We start from the raw sequence: 22433 nt of genomic DNA, 5'->3' as shown, positions 1-22433 counted from the left end.
TTATATATTTATTTATTTATTTATTTATTGTACTCACGATTATTTCCTTTCCTTCCACCTTGGAAGGAAATGAGTTTTTTTTTTAAAAAATGATATCTTGTCCTTTAGACATCAGTATTGCTCTAAAAAGTATAGTCATGATAATAAAATTACGAAAACTCCTTCCATCCCTTCTTTCCTTCGAATAAAACTTCAATTAAATGGACGGATTACGAAAAACTCTTTACATTCCCCTTTTTCCTAATAAAACTTCAATTAAATGGACCGGGTGAGAATGGTCTTTGACATGTAACGATGGTCGTAAATATTATCTAATAGCTTAAAAAAAATTTGTCGTATTATAAAGTACTAGGCTCTTGAATAGTGACAAATGATATTAGAACAGGTTGATCTAATCTATAATAAACTCTTTATATATATATACACACACACACACTTAATAAACTCTCATGAAAGTGTCAGAATCGTTACCGAGTCCCCCATAGGTGGACTAATGGCAACAAAAACGTTACGAGTTTGATTATAGGAGAATGTACACGTTATTAATGGATCCGGATAGAATGAATCTTGAGCATATAAAATTGAGTGTGTGAGTCGGATCGTGCAGCATTCGGGCCGTGACACAAAATTCTTTTCCATTTATAAGGATAGTTTTTGAAATATTTTCTTATTCTAATTATGTCAACGTCATTATTGAATCCGAATGAAGAATCTTCAAAATATAAAATTGAGTACTAAATTCACATAATAATTAGAAATTTTAAGTCGAAGCATTCGGCTCATAACAAAAAAGATCCCTTCCATTTTGTAACGATAGTTTCTGCAGTCTCTTCTAATTCTAGTGCTTTCCTTTTCCTTCAAACTTTAACCATTATTTCCTTCCAATTTTTGTAGCCACCTCTTTTGTTTTTGTTTTTGTTTTTTATTTTCTGTATTTTAACAAATTAGAATGTACAGTTTGGTAAATAAAGAAATCAAAGCACGAACCTTCCAAAAAGAACCCTCAGACACGTCATCGAAACCAGCTCCAATGTAGGGCCCACTCCTGTCGTCCCACTCGATCATGAGATAGTGGCATAGTGGCCAGAAACTGCAATACCCTCTCTCCTCTCCTCACTTGTTAAACCCCGTGCACTATAAATGTACCACTTACTGCCATTCTCCCCCAACCCCATCCTCTTAACTCTCTCTCTCCTCTCTTTCTCTCTCTATACATACACACATATACATATATGCTGCACGGAGCTTCATAACACAGAAGTGCGATTCCCGCCAAAAAAATAAAAGCTCATATTTATAATTAATTATATACATACATACATACATATACATATCCCCAGAAGAAGTTCCTGAAATTTCTTTCATTTCGCTTCTCTATCTTCTTTTCTCTCTCTAAAATCATCTTTTCTAAGCTTGGATCTGATTATATCTTGCTTTAATCCTTCAAATTAACATCAGATTATGTGTTGAATATGGATGGAAACTCCATGTTGACGACAAACAGTGTTATCGGCATGAACTCCGAGATGAAGTTCTCCGAGCATGTTGTCACGACGAGCAAGATCGTCCACGACCGGTTATTGATAACCTCCGGCGAGTTCCCGACGAGTTTCCGGCGGAAAGTAGTGAGGATCACCGTCACCGACGGCGACGCCACCGACTCGTCCAGCGAGGACGACGAAGAAGTTGTGCGGAGAGTGAAGCGACACGTGAAAGAGATCAACTTCAATCTCTCGCCAAAGTCACCGAAGCAAGACCAGAGTAAGAAGCGAAGGTGGGTTTCGCCGGAAACTGACGACGCTCGCCGGAAGAAGTTCAGAGGCGTGCGTCAGAGGCCGTGGGGGCGCTGGGCGGCGGAGATCCGAGACCCGACCTGCCGGAAACGGGTGTGGCTCGGGACTTACGACACGCCCGAAGAAGCCGCCACAGTGTACGACAAAGCCGCCGTTAGGTTGAAGGGTCCTGACGCCGTTACGAACTTCCCAATCCCCACCAAGGTCGCTATAACGGAAACGGCCGTTGTCTGCGAAACGGACAGAGAAGGGCTGCGAAACGACACCGCCTTGTCGCCGACGTCAGTCCTCCGCTTCGACGACGACGACTTAACGCCGTTTGATAGTCTGAGTTACGGCGACGTAGACGCTTTTGGTTTCGACATCGACATGCCGTTACGTCTGCCGGATATCGAGCTGTCGGAGAAATACTACGGCGACGAGGACTTGGGCGAGTTTGACCTCAACGATTTCCTCGTTGAAGTGTTATGATGCGTGACGTGGCACAAAATATAAGTAGTAGTTTACATTTCTGAGTGTTATATAATCGTGAGTCAGCCGATAGTATACGGCGATTTTGTGGCGTTTAGGATTTTTGTAGTACTAGTAATTATTTTATTGTTAAATATTTGTATAATTTCTTTAAATTATGTAGTGAATATTAAAGGACCAAAGTGCCACTCGATGTTTAGTGGAGAGAGAGAGAGTGAGAGTGTGTGTGTTTAAGTTGATCCCTTTAATGTCACGCCAAGTTCGGAACGCAAAGATATTTGTGTCAGAAAATTCATGAATTTATTATTAGTGGTTTTCTTTTATATTAAAGTCAGTCTGAATTTAATATACATATCTCAATAGAATGGTTGAGGAGACATTCAAGGTCGCATTTTTTTTTTTTTTTCTTTTTTTAGTAAATATAATTAATAATACGTCTGGACAAATTCAGGTTACGAGACTTATCACGGGATTTACAACAAGAAGGTGTAAATTTATTTCAAAGTTGTTTTGTTCCGTAATTTCAAATCAAAAGAAAAAAAATATATATCCTACAAATTAAAGAATGATGAATTCACATAGTTGGATAATCAACCAGATCACTTAATAATATGATAAAAATTATTTCATAATTTTAATTTTAATCAAAATCCATGTCTCACATAGTACAACATCTCTATATATTGTATAATAATAATAAATGAAAATTTGTGTGTGCGTGTGTTTTATGGTTTGTAAGAGGTGCATTTTTATGAATCTTCCAATAAAGTGTCACACCCCTCGTTGTCGGTTAGTGGAGAGGGGACCTATTCAACGGTAATGTGGTCACGTGTTTGAAAACAAGGCCGATTCTAGTAGCAGCAGCAGCATAGGATTATGTCTTGCACATTGAAGCTGGCCTGTCACTTATTGTGGGCCCCACAAATTCAAGTCTAAATTGGCCGATCAACTACAATTACGGACTGACTTTTCTCACTACCTTCAAACCTTCGTTGTCTTAGCAACACTCAAACCAACAATTTTTGCCGCCAGGCAAGCTAGCACTAATATTACTAACGTTTGGTATGTAAGAATAAAATGAAATATAAGTAAGAATGAAATGAGAATGAAAATAGAATGGAATGGTCATTCTTGTTTTATTATTTGGTTGTAAATATGAAATGTATAAGAATAGAATGATAATAACCATTCTAGTATTTGGTTGAACCAATTTAAAATTTAGAATGGAATAAATTTCTAATTGAATTCTCCAAAATATCCCTCTTAATAACAAATAAATTAAATTAAATTAAATTAACAAACGATATTCTCTAATAATTTTTTAAAAATAAATAGTGACAGTGGCGGTGGTGGATGGTAGTGTAGGTGGTGGTGTTGGAAGGCGGCGGTTGTGGCAATGGTGGAAATTGGTGGTAACAGTGGTGATGGAAGGTGGCAGTGGTGTTGGTGGAAGACATTGGCAGTAGTGTGGTGGTTGTGGTGGAAGGAGATAGTGGTGTAATTATAGTGGTGGTGGAAGGCTGTGGTGGAAGGTGGTGGTGGCGGTGGTGGAAGGTGGTGGCGGAATGTGGTCGGCGATGGCGAAAAGTGGTGGCGGCGAAGGTGAAAGGTGGTGGTGGAAGGTGGCTGTGGCGGTGGTAGCAGTGGCGGTGGTAGCAGTGGCGGTGGTGGAAGGTGGTGGTGGTGGAAGGCGATGGCGGCAACGTTGGTGGTTGTTGAAAGCAGTGGCAGGTGGCGGTGGTGGTGAAAGGTGGCGGTGGCGGCGGCGGTGGTGTAGGGTTATGGCGTGGCGGTGGTGGAAGGTGGTGGTGGTAGTGAAAGGCGGTAGCAGTGGTGGTGGTGGCAGTGGTGAAAGGCGGTGGCGGCAGTTGTGGTGGAAGGTGGTGAAAGGCAATGGAATGGTGGTGGTGGAAGATGGTGGCGGTAGAGGTGGTGAAAGGCGGTGGCGGTGGTTGCGACAAACGGTGACGGTAGCGGTGGTGAAAGGTGGTGGTGGTGGTGGTAGAAAGTGGTGGGCGATGGCGAAAGTCGGTGGTGTTGGAAGGTAGTGGTAGTGGTAGTGGTAGTGGTGGTGTGGTGAAAGGCGAAGATGATTGTGGTGGAAGGTAATGGTGGTTTTTAGACTTGGAATATGAGGGTGTTTTGGGAAGTCGATTTTTTAAAATAAATTACTTGATAATGGAATGACCATTCCATAGGTTTAGTTGTGGAATGAATTTTCATTCCCAGAAATGAATTTTCATTCTAATGGAATGGCCATTCCAACTTTAAGTAGCATACCAAACAAAGAAATGATTGGAATGGGCATTCCATTCCTGCATATCAAACGTAGCATAACATCTTTCATACCATGATACCACTAATACTTTCTTCTTCTTTTTTTTATCGAATCCTCAGTCAACAATAGAAAAAATAAAAAATATATTTTTTATTTTATATAGTGTCAATATGTTTCGTGAATAACAATCATATTGATTTAGTATTTTTACATGTTTCACCGTTATAGTAATGAATAATATAGTGATGAACATTTCTAACCATTGGAGTAATTTTTTTATTTCATATTTGTTTAAAAACTCTTAAATAACATTTCTAACCATTATATTTTTCAAATTTACAACACTTTTTTACCAAACATGTTTTCATATTTTTGCTTTCAAATATCTAGTAACAAATGGACATTACCAAATATACTTTCGATTACTATTCAAAATAATGATGCCATTGATATTCTCTCCCTATATATATATATATATATATATATATCGGATCACAACATAGTCACAGAGACGCTTGATGAAGTTGACCTCATTTCTACAATCTCTTATCTAGAAGTGTTTAATGGACACGTAGCAAAGCTCATTGACCTGTGTACAAACTTGTTAACATTTTTTTACCAAACACATTTTCATATTTTTGTTTTAAAAATTCTTGTAACAAATGGACGTTACCAAATATGCTTCCGATTACTATTCAAAATAATATACAAAGAAAGACTTAGTTTTGTTTTGGGTTAAAACAAAAAAGCAAAAGTAAAATGCGCATCAAACCGACCTAATGTCAAAATGATACATATTGAATTTAAATTCTAAATATAAGGAAGAAAAAATTAAGATTTTTTTTTTAATATATTTGAAATTTTAAAAAATAACACATGTTATCTTGTCATGGTGGCACATTAGTAGTGTATAAGTGTTTCCCTCACGCATATGGTTTCATAATTGTGAGAACTTACTCATTGCAATCGTAACCATTGTAGCGATGATGTACTGTAACGGACGGATACAAACATTTCAAAAAAGCAAAGTGGACATATAATAGAACCAAAAAAACTAATATATGTGTTTTGGTAAAGTGTTTGTAGCCGTACGTTGTAGTACGTCATCGTTGCAATGAATAATTTCTCATTAATTGTCATGGTAGCAGTGAGGATTCCATACAGTGCTATGTCGTTCGACTGCCCGTTTGATGAGGTAGAACACTTGTACTGGACTGGAGATAATTCTCTCCAACAAATTTTTTTTGACATTTGTAAGAAACACACTCAAACATCTTTTATACACACTTTTTATCTAAACCCGAACTCGAACTCCTTCCCTCCTCTTTAAGTACGGGGAGATTATATCATTGAGCTAGATACTATTTGTTCTATACCTAATTCAATTTAGTTCACATTGGATCCCATTATAAAACCAACAAGAAACCTCCCTCGAATGGAAATCAATTTCTATAATTTTTTTCAACCTCAAAATAGTGAAAACAATGTATTTAGAAAAGGAAACGAAACATTCCTGAACCTTTCAAGAAAATGGCAACTCAATTACTCTCAACGTCACCAAAAACTCTTACTATTTCTAATTTCCTTTGACATGGTCCTCCAAATAATTAGGTATTTTTTGTCTTTATCTTTTAAACCACTTCTCTTAAATTAATCTTCAATATAATATTATTATTATTTTTACTATAGAGATGTAGCATAGGTCTAATCGAAATTCAAACAACAATGAATTTTTTATATGAAAAATTGATTTGATTTAGACAGAAGAACATTCATACCAAAGTAAAAAGAGTCGGACTACGAAATTTCGCGGCACGGCAGTGGCCAATTGAAAACGTAAGAGCTTACCTCTCTAGGTCACGTTTATGACGGTGGGAATAGACAAGGCGTACTAAAAAAAATTGGAACACCGCAACACAAGTCACCCGCTGTCCGCAAAATGCAAACCAAAATTAGGGTGAGGAAAAATTTGAACACGAATATGGATGGATTAAGGAAATTGTGTAAAGGGTAATAGTATAATTTTTTAGTAATTTTATATGTATATATATATCAAAATGAATAAAATAGTAAGATATATTACTTAAAAAAAAAAAAAAAAAAAATCAGCGGGGGCAATTGCCCGCACAGACTTGTTTTAGTAAATCTGTATAATTATTTAAGGAGTTAGACGCTCTATCAATTAGGTCGCTAAATAATATTTTACGTTTTGAAAATCCCAAACCTTCATACACCGTATTTTGATTAACAAAAAATAATAATAGTAACCCTACGTTTCTTTTTACATTATTTCACCACTACTACTTCGTCCCCCAATAAAGTAAAATTGGAGCGTATGAGGATTTATGAGTAGTCCTACTGCCACCACTTTTTGATAATATTCATACAATAATGATGTAACACAATTATTTCATATTGCAATATTAGAATACTATTAAATTAAAAATTCACGACATTAACGTACTTTGTAATTAATATTAAAAATTATTTATGTTGTCGATTTAAATGCTCACGATGGAACACGACCTAATCTTCTATCTCTAGCTTGTTTAGCTTTAGAACTAGGTTTTGTGCAATGAATTGGATTCCTAGAGTTGGTAATAAGGTAGGCTGCTCATGAAGTGAGCAAAAGTTCGGAACTTAGATTGGATATCAAATATATTTTTGTTTTGACCGTATTGAACAATACGTGATCTTTTGTCAAATTCGCTATGATATTTGTATAAGTCAATTTATATTAATATTGTCTGAGTACGTTATACATAATATATATATATATATATAAAAAAGTCAAAGAGGGAAAAAATGGAATGGTTAAAAAGGGAGGGATTTTGGTGGGTCCTACGGTTGGTGACCTAACAGATACGATACGAAAGTAACAAGAGCCCAATTTTGTTGGTCATCACCGTCCCATACGCAATAGCCGCCCTCCACCATCATCAATATTAATAATCCCATTTGTCAATGTATTGTAGGGACACACTCATCACCATTATCAGTCTCTTCCCATAAAGTATTGTTCATAAATCATTAAATCAATGTATTCAAATAATATATATATAAATACATATTGTAAAATGTAAGAAAGACCAAGTGTTGTATGATGCATTTTGGTAGTTGCTATGTTGCTTCGTGAACATCTCCTTCAAAAATATGATCGTACTTACAAATAAAAGTGGGAGAAGCACATTCGTGTGCTACTACTGAATTTGCTTATCTGAAAATGAATTGTTACCGAAAATTTACCTTGACTTTCAATAAGTAGCAAATATGAATCACCACCATGGAAATAGGCATAAGAGCTATAGCGACCCGTCACCAACTTTACTAAGGTTTCAGACTCAAAAATCACCTTCTCAAAGTCCCAATCAATAGCCAAACCAACAGCCTTTCTGGGAACTAGAGCCCTAAGCCAAATCCCGAAACATTTTAATTATTTATTACTTTCTTGATTTTTTAATTACAAATTATTTGTACAAGACTTGTCTATTCACCAATGAATAAATTATCTTATTAATCGCTGATGTAGTCCAATTATAAATGTACAAATAATTCTTAATTACAAAATCAATCAAGAAAATGATAAATAATAATGTTTTTTTTGGAATAAATCTAGTTACCCTCGTTGATTTTCTTATTCGTCACTTTCCCAATTTTGAAATTAGAGACTATTTGTACATTTGTGATTGGACCACATAAACGGTTAATAGGACATATTCATAAGTCATCATCGAATACATATTCCGTTATATCACATTCATTAAGTAATTACTGAAAAAAATTCCAGAATAGCCATAATAAAATTTGAAATTCAAACTTCCAACCTACAAAACATCTTATAATTTGGTAAAGTCCTTGGAATTCCATCACATTATCCATTTGGAAGCAAAATAGGGAAAATCAAAATAGGGTAACAGAAGCACGTAGAAATGCCCAAAAGTGATAAATGAATACACATCATCCTTAACAACTAATACTATACTATGATGATGGTTATTTTGGGGGTGCATGGTAGTGGTGGTGTATTAGGCCCACAGTCGATGACATCTTTGAACTGAATTGCACATATGAATCAACTTAACGTGTCAATACAGGACGAACCATTAGGTCGTCTTCTAGATTGGTTGTTTCTTACCATTCCTTTTGCACAAATATATATATATATATATATATATATAATTGAAATCATTTGACTCACTCATCTATACATATAGATAATTGAAATCATTTGACTCACTCATCTAACCCCTTTTACAAGTTATGACTACTTTAGTACTCTCCTTCAGTTCTGCAATAGTTGTTCACATAGTTCTCAACGTGAAGAACTATTGCAAGACAGAAATAATATTAGAAAAGATTAATATACATATAATAGCAAAAGCACAAGGCAGGTCATAATTGAGAATATTCAAATTTCAAATTATGGGTGATGATGATCATTAACGATTAGTGCTTTTCCATTTTCATAAATATTGGACGGTCTAACAAAAGAGACCTTATCTAAGTTAGCACAACAAAAAGATATCCCCTTGCAGCTTTAAAGAGACGAGAAACAAAATCACTTTTGAGAGTTTTGAATTCTTTGTAGTACTGTAATTATACGTATAATACTGTATTGAAGGGTCCACAATTCACTTTCGTCGGGTGAAGTTTATGGACCGTTAGATGCACCTGCCCTGCCTCCATTCCATAAAGCTTAAGCCTTGGACATGCTCAGTTTTTGGCATCCTTATTTGTTTAGCAGAGGCCCTTCAGCCCCTCCTCCCAGTGTATCAGTCGGTTCGTAATATTTTTTCAAGAATAACATTATACATCTCGATGAATCAATTAATTCGATCAATTTATATAAATTTTTGTCCAAATTTATTATACAGTGCAATTGAAACTCATGTTATCAAATAAATAACAGATGTGCCAAATATTATCAAGTCATTGCTGACGCGTACCTAATGAAAATGTAACATTTAATAAAATAAATTTTATTAATTTATAAAAATCATTTTAAACAAATTAATAGCATCTAAAGACGTGATATGGCTCATACACTGTATTTGGTTCTTATCAGACCTCAAATTCTATGCATTCATACCTCAAATTTTGAGCACACCGCCTTTGGAACCTGAGCACCCCGCTAAGCCACTCGATTTCTAGAAGTGCTCAATTCTTTGGTCAACAAATGCGGCTTCATTCGCCCTTTATATAAAAAATGATTATACATATATATATATATATATATACATACAACTTTATCAATGTAGCTATTCTTGCAACATAAGAAAATCATCTCAATTGATGGTTCTTTGACAGGTGTGTGTATTTGTGCAATAGCCCACAATTTACAGCGTATATATACCACAATTTTAGCTCTTGAATGCAATGGAATGGATAAAGGTTCTTTTGTGGTGGTTTCTACTAGAGCGGGTTAGGTATCATAATTGGGCCTGGCCCAATTCGTTTTTGGGCTTTACAATCAACGGACCATCCCGACCTGCCCATCTTCAAAACCTAAGCCCAAGTTTGACGAGTCAGACGGGTCAACAAGTCACAACATCCGTTTGGTTTATATATATATATATATATAGTAGTATATACAACAACTAATATATGTTATATTATTTGAACTGAACTTGGTTTTTCATTTAAGTATAAGTTATATATATATATATATATATATATATATATATATTAGTTATAAAATCTTCAAATAATATAAGTTTTATTTCAATAAATAACTTAAATATTATAAAATTTATAAATTATATTCCAAGTGATAACTTAAATATTATAAAATCAATTTATAAGTAATACGCATATCTTTTAAGTTGTAGAGTAATGTTATTGCGAGGCCGCTCGCGTAAGAACGCTCATGAGCTCCCCCATTTCAGCCGTAGGATCCAGCAATTCTCGAGATTTGAAGTGAAGACATTTCTCAAATGAACGCCGTTTAGGAATAAAATAAATAAATATATACGAAGTGAAGACATCTTTCCAATCTCGAGAATTACTGGATCCTACGACTAAAATGGGGGATATCGTGAGTGTTCTGATGTAGGGATGGCAATGGGGGCGGGTATACTGAAAAAACGGGGGAACTTTCCACTCCATCCCCGTAACCGTTTTACATTTTTACCTCGCGGGTACCCGCCCCGCCCCGCCCCGCCCCGTTTAAGACTATAATTTAATTATTGTTGAAATGGATTTACTGTTTTTTTCTTTTCTTTTTTTTCCCTTCGTCTTCAATTTTTCACCATTGCAACTTTCCTTTTAATAAAATTTATTTATTACTTTAATATTGTTATATAGGGTACTTAATATATAGTGGGAAATATATATACTAATAAAATAAGTGTAGTAATTTGCATATCTAAACAGGGCGGGGTGACCTCCCGCCACCCCCGCACCAAACCCGCGCGGGTTTTTATTACATCAAACTATCCCTGCCCAAATAAGCAAAATGGTCTCCTAAAACCGCAAAAAACGGGGCGGATAACCACGGGGGCGGGTCAAATTGCCATCCTTATTTTGACGCGAGCGACCCCGCAATAGCACTACTCTTAGTTCTAACAATCAAATTCTTCGCCTTGTGTTCCCGCCTTCAAATGGGAGAATGTGGTGTGTTCGATGTAGCATTGTGTTATTGGACATTTTTAAAAGTAAAACAACCAAAATAATAAAAAAGATGAACTGCATTAAACGTTTATTTTCTATCTGTGTTTTGCACTAAATTCTCTTCTTCTTCTTTTTTTGTCAAAAAAATCCTCTCAGCTATTCTAGGGGGTAATTTAACTGACAAGAGTTAGCTGAAAGAGAGTTAATATATCCCAAACACACACACACACACACACATATATATATATCTACTTCATTATCACTCTTAGCCGTATATCCTCCACCATTGTAGCAGCACATACTCTTCTTGCTCAATCTCTTTTACTCACCATATATATATATATATATATATATATATTATGATATTTTAATATTATATATAATATGTATCATAATATAATGGTATATATATTATGTACCATTAAATATTATTTAAACTACATTTGCATTTTCATCCAGCCTTCAAACTTATATAAATCTTGGTTTTTCCTTGAAATTTATCTGTTTTTATTTTTTATTTTTTTGAGAATTACATATACATTAATTTCTTTGATTTTTATTAATTTTTATTTTATACAGATTTGTTAAAGTGATTCATCTTCTACAACTACCATAAATAATACCAAAATTTGTTCCTCTTTTTATTGTTTATGCCTACATATTTTTCTAATTAAGAATCAAGGTAATTAGTATTTGAATTTGAAATAATAATAATAATAGTACTAATTAAGATTATTATTATTATTGTTGTTGTTGTTGTTGTTGTTTTCTAAAGTTGAATCAAATTCATATACATATTGTATGTTCTCATTATATTTTTTTGCTCCACGCAGCTCCATGACACTCAACCTAGGGAGATGAAAGTTTATAATATCTAAACTAAAGTTCATTGGTTCCATATTATATCTTCCATCCAATATTTTTTTTTGTCCCTTTTTTCTAATTTTTAAATATCCCAATTTTTATGTAACATTTTAAAAGTGAGTGTAAAAATATATATTTTAGAATATTTTCAATTTCTTTCCTAAAAATCAATTATATATACATAGAAAATGATAAAAGTGCCCATTGGTTTATAAAATGGAATGAATCGTCAAATTTTGATTGACATAGTATAAAAGGAGAGAGTCTATTTTATTGATTATGGTGTAAGAGACTGAGATTGCTTTTCAATCCTTTAAAAGCATTTTTTTTGTATTAGAAAATTTTCATTTAGATATATTTGACAACTATTAAAAGCACTTTTAATAATTTTTAATTTTTGTTTAGTAGTGCTTTTGAACGAATCTAAAATTTCTATCTTTTAAAACTGTTGGCAGAGGTTCTATTTGTTAGGTAACTATTTTTCTTTAGATAAATATATATAATATATTTTTATAAAACAATTATAGTAAATTTTTTTAAAGGACAATATTATAATATTAACAATAGAAATGCTTAAAAAAATGCTGTTACAAAATAGATTAAAAAGTAAATTCATTATGAAAAAATTCTTCATATAACACTAAACGGTCGAACATGTTTTATACAGGGTAAAATGCAAAAATTTCTGCTATATAAAAAATGTGCAAAATATAAAATTAAAAAAAAATCCTTAGTATGTGTATATAAATTCCTTTTAATTTGAAAATTTGTAATCTCCTGATGGTCAATTTTGACCATTTATTTTTTAAAAAATCAAAAACATCATTAAGAACATTTTAGGTATTTCAATTTTCAATCTTCAATTTTTTTATAAAAACCCTAAAAATATCAAATTTTTTATAAGAACTCAAAATACCCCAAATTTTTTTTTTATTTTATAAAAAACCTAATTTGTTATTTATAAAAATCCATAATGTTTGAAATCAGTTTTTTATTTTATTTAAATTAAAAATTCGTCATTGCGTACTTAATTTGAAAAATATAGGATTTTTTAAAATTATTTTTTAAGACGTGAAAGAATATTTGCACATTCCACATAACAAGAATTTTTTTAAAAAACTTTTTTATACTTTTTAAAAAGCACTTTTTCTATTGTAACGGGTCGAAGAGTCCTATTTAAGTTGGGAAAAAAAAAAAAAAAAAAACCGGATTCGGGCATCAAAGCATATATCTCTCTCTCTCTATATATTCCTGATGAGCTGTGCCCTAATCTAATTCACGGACGCGTAGACACATATATAAGCAGAAACAACTTGGAGTGCGAGAGACAGCAATCAGAGAGTGGTATACAGAACAACCAGCGAGAGTTATCAGAGCATAACCGGAGGTAAACTCTCTCCAAATCGATCTGATATTCTGTGGTTCTAGTAAGTCTCTCGTGTGTGTGTGAATTCATTGGAAAAACATGTATATTTGAGTCTGCTTCTATATATTTTCCTACCATATCTGTCTTATATATACAATAAACTTTTCGATTGTCGGCCTGATTTGAATTCTAGGGTTTCTGTTCCTTCCTTTTGCTATCGTTTTTTTCCCTCTTATGTGCTTCAAGTGTTCTATTAGCTGTTTTGATGGGTTAATATTTGAGATTCGCATCTGAGGCAAAAACGACTTCAGGGTTTGATTTGATGGGTTTTAGGTGCTTTATTTGATTTGGTGATGATTGTCTTCTTAGTGCTGGATTTGATGTAGGTGTTTTTTTTTTGGGTGTGCGCGCGCTTTATATTTATTTACTTTTGTTTTCTATTTGGTAGATTTTGATACAATCATGGCGGACGAAGAGAATTCAAACGATACGAAGGTGGAGGTGAAAGAGGATGCGGCAGATGTAAGTTCATTGCTCTAGCCTCTATGTGTATTGCGTATATTTAGTTAACCGATGATGTTGCCATTGTCATTGTGTTCATATATGAATGTTACCATGTTATGAGTGTCTACATCTACTCAAGATTTGATGAGTTAGACATGGTTTGGTGAGGTTCCTAAGTTGCAATATTATTACACTTGATTTTGTTAGATTGTCTTTTTAATTATTTAATACATTAAGTATTTTCTGTCAACAAGCACAGGTAAGCGGAGAATTGTTCAAGTTGTTAAATTATAAAATTTAAAGTTGTTTTATAGAATAGGTTGCCCATGACCATAAATAAGAGAGTTGATTTGTACACTGCATATCTTTGTTTAGGATCAACATCCCATGTTTTTGTTCCATTTTACTGCTATAGATATATTATATACTTATTGGACTGCTCGGAGATCCATGTAGCCGCTCCGATGTTTTTGAGGTGTTGGCTTGACTTCGATATTACCTCATTGCTCTTAATTTATTATGCTATAGCAGATTGCCCCATTTGATCCCACTAAAAAGAAGAAAAAGAAGAAGGTGGTAATTCAAGATCCTGCAGATGACCCTGTGGATAACTTGGCTGAGAAAACTGAAACTTTATCAGGTATATGAACATAATGAGAAAAAATTACTGGAAAATTCATTCCCTACCCTGTTTTCCATATTTTGCCTTGCCAGTGGACCTGTTATTATGCTGATGATACACGTGTTGCTTTACCCATGCAGTTTCTGATGGCCTCGAGAATACCTTTTCCGGTTTGAAAAAGAAGAAGAAGAAACCGGTAAATTATCAATATAATGCATTTCACCATGACCAAACAGAGTTTTACTAAAAACTTTATTGACATACCATGTGGTCCTTGCAAAATTTTACAGGTGCAGACTGATGCCATAGAGGATGAAAAAGAAAATGCTGGGGAGGATCTGGTGGATGGTAAGAAGTTCTGTTATTAACACTTGCAATTACTCAAGGTTGAAATGATAATTGTATCCTTATTTGTATAGTGGTTCTTATATGGAATATAAGATATTGCTTCTTCACTTTCTAGATCACATTGGCGAGGATGAAGAAGGTGAAGGAATTGTCCTGCAATCACAGCTCCCATGGGAAGGGAGTGACCGTGATTATGAATATGAGGAGGTATTTGTTTTTTGTTTTATTTTTTTTTTTGTAATGAGATATAGTTATAATACTCTGTCAAACTGTCAGTATAATTTTGATAAGGTTTCTCGAATATACTTAGATTATGGTTCTAATATTTTATTCAACGTTCATGTGTGGTGTTCATGATAGAATACTCAAATTCATTAGTACTTCTGAATTTGCATTTTGATGTTGGGTAATATATTGCAGAACCTCTTAATTTATGCAGTCATCAGGAACTCTCCCTAATATGATTCGTAGTGTTGCAATTTGGTCAGCATTTCAATCAGACCCAACCTGTATTTCATTCAGATGAGCTCCTCTGAATGAAATACCGGGCAAACTGAAACATTCCAAACCTGTTTTTTATTTTTTTATAATTATTATTTAATATAATAGAAGTGGATATATGAAGGCCATTCATTTCTAAGCAAGGGGTAAAAACGAAAGCTGTTAAAATGGTCTTCTTTCTTGAGCCATTTTATAATACAGATAGAGAGGGTAAACTGAAAAGTGAGAAGTCCTAGCCACCGTTTAACAATTGACGCTTCATGGGGAGTCTCAACCAAGATCAATGCTAGTTAAGAATTGAGTCAGTACACATTGGGCTGGGCCACATCTGTGCCAGTTTAGTATGTGATCTGGTTTGCTAGGATGATGGGCATTTGCATAGTTTTCACAATTTTGGGCCATGTTTTGTGGCTATGCACAACATACTTAATATTTGTTATATTAAAACTATCAGCGAGGTCACATGGCCTGGTGCAAGTAATTTGCCAAGTCTGTGATCTAGTTGAGTTGATGCAACTACTTTAAATTTAAGAGATGATGTTTAATTAATAACATAATAACCTGACTTGTGAGATTCATATGCATGGCATTACTGATTTACCATATGTATATCACATAAAATGGAAGTTCTTGTGGAGGTTGGATGGCCTGAACTCGGTTGAACTTATTATCTCCTAGCAGGCTGTTTTATGGCTGGCATGAACCTTATTGGTATGTTCTACCTTACCATTGCATAGCCTAGCTCAGCTTGGCTCAACATATGGATTTCAACTATAAATGGGTACATGTGATGATAATTTGTGTACAGTAAACTGTAATAACATTTTTTGTCTATGCGACAATATAAAAGTTCTAGCATGGATATATTATCAAACTGAGTGCTTTTTATCGACTGTGAAAAGCCTATATAACCAGATAATACGTTTAAATGATTGGTCTTGGTTTTTCTTATTTTCTCGTTTCATGTCAGAAGCTATGAATGAATGGTCTGTCATGGTGTTTTGTCATCTTCATTTTTTGTCCATTCTTTTATTTCTTCAAGTTGATTGAGCGTTAAGCTGCCATATAACTAGGTATCTCTTGGTTTAGTTTTTTCTATTTTTTCCCAAGTTTGTGTTGGGTCAGGATTGTTATTCCACTGTTACTCTCTTCTGGATGATTAATGATCTTTGGTCAAAATATGTGCAGCTTCTGGGCCGGGTGTTTAATATTCTTCGTGAGAATAATCCAGAGCTTGCTGGTGATAGACGAAGGACAGTCATGAGGCCTCCACAAGTTCTTCGTGAAGGCACAAAGAAAACCGTCTTTGTGAATTTTATGGATCTGTGCAAGACGTATGTTCGATTTCCTTTTTTATCTTTTAACTAATACCGGACTATGGGATGTCTGTTTAATTAGTTCTTGCAAAAATTATTTGATTTATTTATTATTTTAAAATTCTTTTCACATAGTATATGCTGAGTATTCATCATATACTATATAATTCATTGCCTACTCTATTTAAAATCACAAATATTGATTTAGTTTATGCTATGAAGCATGTATGCTTTTGAGTTTTCATCATATACTATATAATTCATTACCTACTCTATTTAAAATCACAAATATTGTTTTAGTTTTTGCTATGAAGCATGTATCTTTTTGAATAGGAGTTTTCTGGTGTAACCTTATATGGTTGTTAGATAAACAAAAAGGGTTTCAAATGTTTGGACTATTTTTTTTAGAGAAAATGACTCAAAACATAATACGAGAATGAAGTATGTCAAATTTGGTCTGATGTCCATGTTTATGGAATATAACTCTAGTAATTTCTCATGTGAAATTTAGTAATCTAAAATGTCTAGTTGATTCCCCAAAACTAAATAATTAAATAAATGAACACAGAAGATTGACATTAATTTATTTTCATTTTTTGCATGTGCTTAATTGTATATAAACATATTTTGCCATGTTCTAGTCGTATCTGTTGTATTGCTATGTTTGTGTTTTGCGTATCTTGTTATCCTGTATCATTCTTTGTGATTTCCACCATGCGTATCATCTTAATCTTCAGCACCTTACATTTACTTTTATTGAGATTGTAGTCCATGTGTGTGGTGACATTATGTTTGTGTAGGATGCAACCGTGATTGTATGCCATAATTTCTTATTATGACTAGCTCCCACCTTATGCATTCTTTGTGCCTTGTGTGCATTTAACATGAGTGATTTTGCTGAGTTTCAGCTCTTATGTTGAGGACATTTGATTTTATTTGGCTAATAGTTCAACTATTGGATAAAATAAAGTACTGGCCGGGTGAGGATCACTAGTATGTTCCGGGCAGTCCAATCCAAATCTAACCTGATTTTCATGGGTTCGGGCAAAATTTTTGAAACTAAGTTTGGGCTTGTTTGAATATCTTATTCACACATTCATTTCGTTGTGAACTAGGGTGTAGGATTTGGGCAACTTGGACACACTTCGAATTTGACAGCATGAGTTTAATCCAAATTCTAGCCTGACTATATTTTAAGTTATCATCTTCTTTAAGTTATGATGGAGTCAACCCACCCGAGTTGCATACCTAGTGCGTTCTAAGAATCAAACTTCACAATGTGTCTGTGTCGTGTGTGTGCTTAACCTTGATTTTTTATTACCATTAGTTAGGTGATGCACTTTGATTTTTTAGTGCCATTTAGTTGGTTTTCTTTTTTATGCTTTTGTTAGACATGCAGTAACACAAACTTATGTCAAGTTGCTGTTTCAATAGTTGAACTATTAGCTGAATAAAATCAAATGTCCTCGAGATAAGAGCTGAAACTCAGCAGAATCACTTATGTTAAATGCACACAAGGCACAAAGAATGCACAAGGTGGGAGCTAGTTATAATAAGAAATTATGTCAAGTTGCTCTTTCTGAAGTAACTCCTTGATTTGCTGAGTGCAATAGCAGTACATTATGTCAAGTTTCTGTTTTTGAAGTAACTCCTTGATTTGCTGAGTGCAGTGGCTGTACATGTTCATAAATAAGGTTTTCTTTTTCATGTTTTTGTATTGTCACTTTTTTTCTTCATCACATACCGTAATTTCGTTGTCAGCATTTGTATCTCCTTTCGAGCCATCCCCAATTAGGTTTTTTTCCCTATCAGTTCCATTCCTTGGTGTCACTCATGACTCAACTCACCTTTGGAAGGATTTTCATCCTTGTAGTTGCTCGAGTTATCCGCCAAATCAGTCTAGGTTCCCTTCCAGCAGTCCTAACATGATTCCCTTTCTTAATTTTGGTTGGATGAACCACTGATTTTCCACCTCTGCTTCAAATGCAGTAGCTTCCAGGAAATGCTTCAAATATCTCATCCTTCATAAGACACTCCTTTGACTACAGTTGCCCGTACACCTGATGCACTTAACAGACTCTTCTGAAGATCCTCCATATTCTTGCTTTTACTCAGCCAAGACACAGTGTCTTCTTCCTAGAGCTTGACAACCTTGCGAATGTGCCTCTTGCCAACTAAGTCTACTCAAAGTCTGTCTGAGATGCACACTCATATGCAATGGTAACGAGACCACCACAGAAAACGTGGATACATGGAATTATGGAGAATATAAGACATATTCCCTAGGGTTGCAATTGTGCTGGTTATGTGGGTTGACCGTTGATGTGTTAGTACAGGCTCAACCTATCAAACATCCAACCCAAGTGCTATTCAATGTGACCTTCAACCGAACCCTCTTAAATCGTTGCCAACCTCCATAAAAAACCCAAAAGAAAAATGAGAAGCCTCCATCATTAAAAATAAATAAATAAAAAATGCCAAGATTGAAATAGAAGATGATTAATTAAACCTTTTATGTGACTAGTAAGAGAAAAAGTAGAAGATTCCATCGCAATCTGATTATACGATGTTGTAATATAACTGCAGGTTGTATGACCTCTCCACCCCAAAGAGGAGGTGAGGTGTCGACCCCACAGTGGCCATTTGTTGTTTTTTTTGTTGTGGGGGGGGGGGGGGGGGGGGGGGGGGGGTAATGTACCGTCTGGGCATGTGCAAAGTCAGGCTGGGTTTGAAGTTGGACGACCCAAGTCGCATCCCTATTCTTTTCTCAAACTTAATGTACCAAGGCCTGACTGGCCACCAATTAGGGGCCTCACTGGCTTGAGATCTCTCATAAGTCCTTCTATCTATTACTCTATATTTAGCCTTCCCCTTATTCAGTGAATTGAGGATATCTTTCTACTTGGATGACCTAAATTATAATCCTCTAGAAGATTCCCAACTTTTCTAAGGAATGTCATAGAACCTCAGACAGATATTTGTACATATCTACATGCATTTCTCAACTTTATGTATCACTTCAGAACAATGTAGACAATGCAATTCAAATTTATATAATCCACATGTCTGGAACTCCAGAACGCTGAAGAAGATTCTAGACTCTAAGAGTACTCTGGCTGCACAGTCACTCCATCTTCACGTCTTGTTCGCTATGCTTTCAAATACGCTTGACATGCCAAGTATATTACCTAGCAAGTCACAAACTCTATAGAAGAAGTCTGTCCATGATTTGACTGTTGTATAATAATTAAAAATGCATTTTCATTCGTCACACTCAAGATTTGTAGTGTCAGTTACATGTTCATAAATCGTGATTTTTTTACTGCTATTTCTGTTTCTGCTATGGGTTATATGATTGATTTGTCAGTAATTAAAATTATTTGTTCTTTAATTGTTTGATGCTAACTGTATATACATCCTTTTCCATTGTGTATGACCTTTTTTTGTTTCTCCGTCCTGTACTCCAGCATGCACAGGCAGCCGGAGCATGTCATGAATTTCTTGCTGGCTGAAATGGGGACAAGTGGATCACTTGATGGACAGCAAAGGTTAGTTGTGAAGGGAAGATTTGCACCTAAAAATTTTGAAGGAATCCTGCGGCGATACGTCAGTAAGTTCTTTCTATACCATTTTTGCTTTGTTAGAACAAGTAGGACAGTTGTTAAATATGATCTTGATAGCTGAGAATGGGACCCTTTCTTATCTGCCCGACTTTAATGCTGATCAGAATCGGCGTAAATTTTATCTGCAAGGAGTTGAATACAACTACACTGCATAAGAGTCCTGATATCCTCTTTTTTTTAAATCATTTCTTGTTCAAGCAAATTTCTGGTTGGTGTCTGCCCCCACCATTTGGGAAGCACATTTCTGCCGTGTTCTTTGGAATTGCTTGAACAAGGAATGATTAAAAAAAGAGAGGATATCAGAACACTCGTGTGTTCTTTGGAATAGTAGTAATATTGATAGTTGTCTATGTTTCCAGATGAGTATGTGATTTGTAATGGGTGCAAAAGTCCAGACACGATTCTTTCGAAAGAGAATCGTCTTTTCTTCCTCAGATGTGAGAAGGTAATAGTCCTCAAGCTCTTTCCTTTGGTTTGAATGGATAATATATCTACTTTGACAGTCCATTGAATCCGTTCTTCCTCTGTATATAGTTATTATGATATGTGAATTTTTGCATCTTCAATTGATTAAAAATAGTACGCTCTTATACTCTATGGGATCATTTATATATCTATTATTATCCCTGTTCGTATCTGTCTTTTATTTTTAATAAAGGATTTGTAGCTTGCTGTGTTTGTATTGTGCTCCTATGGCTGATATAAAATTTTGTCGGCATTTTTCAATTATCTTAGTATGAAATATGCTACTACTCTTTCTTGGTTTCAAGAATGGAATTGGAAAAAATAAAAATAAAATTGTGTATAATTTAAAGGGTTTTGTTCATTAATAGCGAACCCTCAGGTTTTCTATAATTTGGATAACTTTGTCAATCCAGTTTGGTGATAGCTATCACTGGAAGTGCTGAATTATTATGATTCTGTAATGCAATTGCTGCTTCCAATGGTAGACTGTGTTCCTGTTTCTGATAATTTTCTGTTCTTGCCTTCTTGTAGTGTGGTTCTGGGCGATCAGTTGCTCCGATTAAGGCTGGTTTCGTAGCTCGTGTTGGCCGCCGGAAGGCTGGAACATGATCTGGCAGTTAATTCGGGAACTTTTGTCGCATAGTTGAGAAATCCCCAAGTGTCATTGAACGTCATTTCAAGGCATAGTTGAGAAATCCCTAAATGTCACTGAACGTCATTTCGAGTGTCATGTTTTTTGCGATGTGGGTTATGCATATTTCTGACTTGCATGTTAAATAGTGTTAAATTATTCTATAGCTTGGTAACCATGGGTGAATTTGGTGATTAAAGGCTTACTTTCTGTTACATTGTTTGACCTGGCAATGTCGTGGTAATGACCAACCAATTCCTTTTTAGAACTTGTGCTATGTACCTATGTTTTCTAATTTTTAATTTTGGTTTCACATGCTGAGTTTGAACTTCGACTTTCTCTCTGGGAAAGAACATACCACTTAGGCTGAGGCTTTGGTGGTTGTGTGGCTATGTCTGGTGGGTCACAGCATATTTTGTGGGTGGAAGCAATGCTAATAGATAATGTTTTAATGACATAACATCTGGGTCAATCTCTATTGGACACGCAAGTAATTGTGTTTGAAATGTGTAAGTTTTATTTAGCTCTTTTTGCTTACGTGTCAAATGGAGATTAGCAGGACCAATGGTTCTTTTTAGGTCTGTGACACCACACCTTGTTGAATTAAGTACGAGTTTACATTTTCCTAACATTTCTTAGTTTGATTTACCTTTTTGATCTTTTATGACTTCCATTGTGAATACAAAATATTAAAATGGAAGGATGAAAATTATGTGTTGGCTTCTAATTGTGCGGATGGTGTCTGTATGACCCTTTTTCCTTGAAATGCTATATAAAGTACGGTTATTGCTTGTACTTTTGATTTGGAATTGAGTATTTATCTTTAAAAAGGAACTTGTCGAAATAACTTTGAAATTCTATATTTGGTTTCTTATAAAAGTTCTATGATGCTTTGAGAATTGGATGTTGCGAAGTTGGTAAATAAAGCCTAATGGATTTAGGACGAAAATTCAGTTAAAAAAAGTGCACTTGTTTAGGAAGAACCAATTTTTATAATTTTTTAAAAATAATATTTTGTCTTCTTGAGTTCTTGATTGCTCAT

At 34.6% G+C, this 22433-nt stretch overlaps 2 protein-coding genes across 3 annotated transcripts; both read left to right on the top strand.

Annotated features, from left to right (window-relative positions):
* The first annotated feature begins 1129 nt into the window (after positions 1 to 1129).
* On the top strand, positions 1130 to 2537 carry LOC132306503 (pathogenesis-related genes transcriptional activator PTI6-like). The gene has a single exon (XM_059803910.1). The coding sequence runs from the start codon at positions 1473 to 1475 to the stop codon at positions 2262 to 2264; it is 792 nt and encodes a 263-aa protein (XP_059659893.1). The 5' UTR covers positions 1130 to 1472; the 3' UTR covers positions 2265 to 2537.
* Positions 2538 to 13246: 10709 nt separating this feature from the next.
* LOC132306502 (eukaryotic translation initiation factor 2 subunit beta-like) lies at positions 13247 to 21704 on the top strand. Of its 2 annotated transcripts, none has more exons than XM_059803908.1 (10): positions 13247 to 13402; positions 13830 to 13903; positions 14417 to 14525; positions 14648 to 14703; positions 14798 to 14855; positions 14971 to 15062; positions 16545 to 16690; positions 20140 to 20282; positions 20655 to 20740; positions 21292 to 21704. In XM_059803908.1, the coding sequence occupies exons 2-10, from the start codon at positions 13844 to 13846 to the stop codon at positions 21367 to 21369; spliced, it is 828 nt and encodes a 275-aa protein (XP_059659891.1). In that variant the 5' UTR covers positions 13247 to 13402; positions 13830 to 13843; the 3' UTR covers positions 21370 to 21704. The 2 variants fall into 2 exon arrangements, with proteins under 2 accessions (XP_059659891.1, XP_059659892.1); XM_059803909.1 differs by having other exon boundaries at positions 13258 to 13442.
* Positions 21705 to 22433: the final 729 nt, after the last annotated feature.

This window comes from Cornus florida, unplaced genomic scaffold, assembly GCF_030987335.1.
Source record: "Cornus florida cultivar Cherokee Brave unplaced genomic scaffold, ASM3098733v1 CherokeeBrave_3.0.0_Hap2_Chr05, whole genome shotgun sequence".
Classification (NCBI taxonomy): Eukaryota; Viridiplantae; Streptophyta; class Magnoliopsida; order Cornales; family Cornaceae; genus Cornus; species Cornus florida.
Note: the sequence above shows the minus strand (reverse complement) of the source record. Positions and strands in the feature narration are given on the sequence as shown.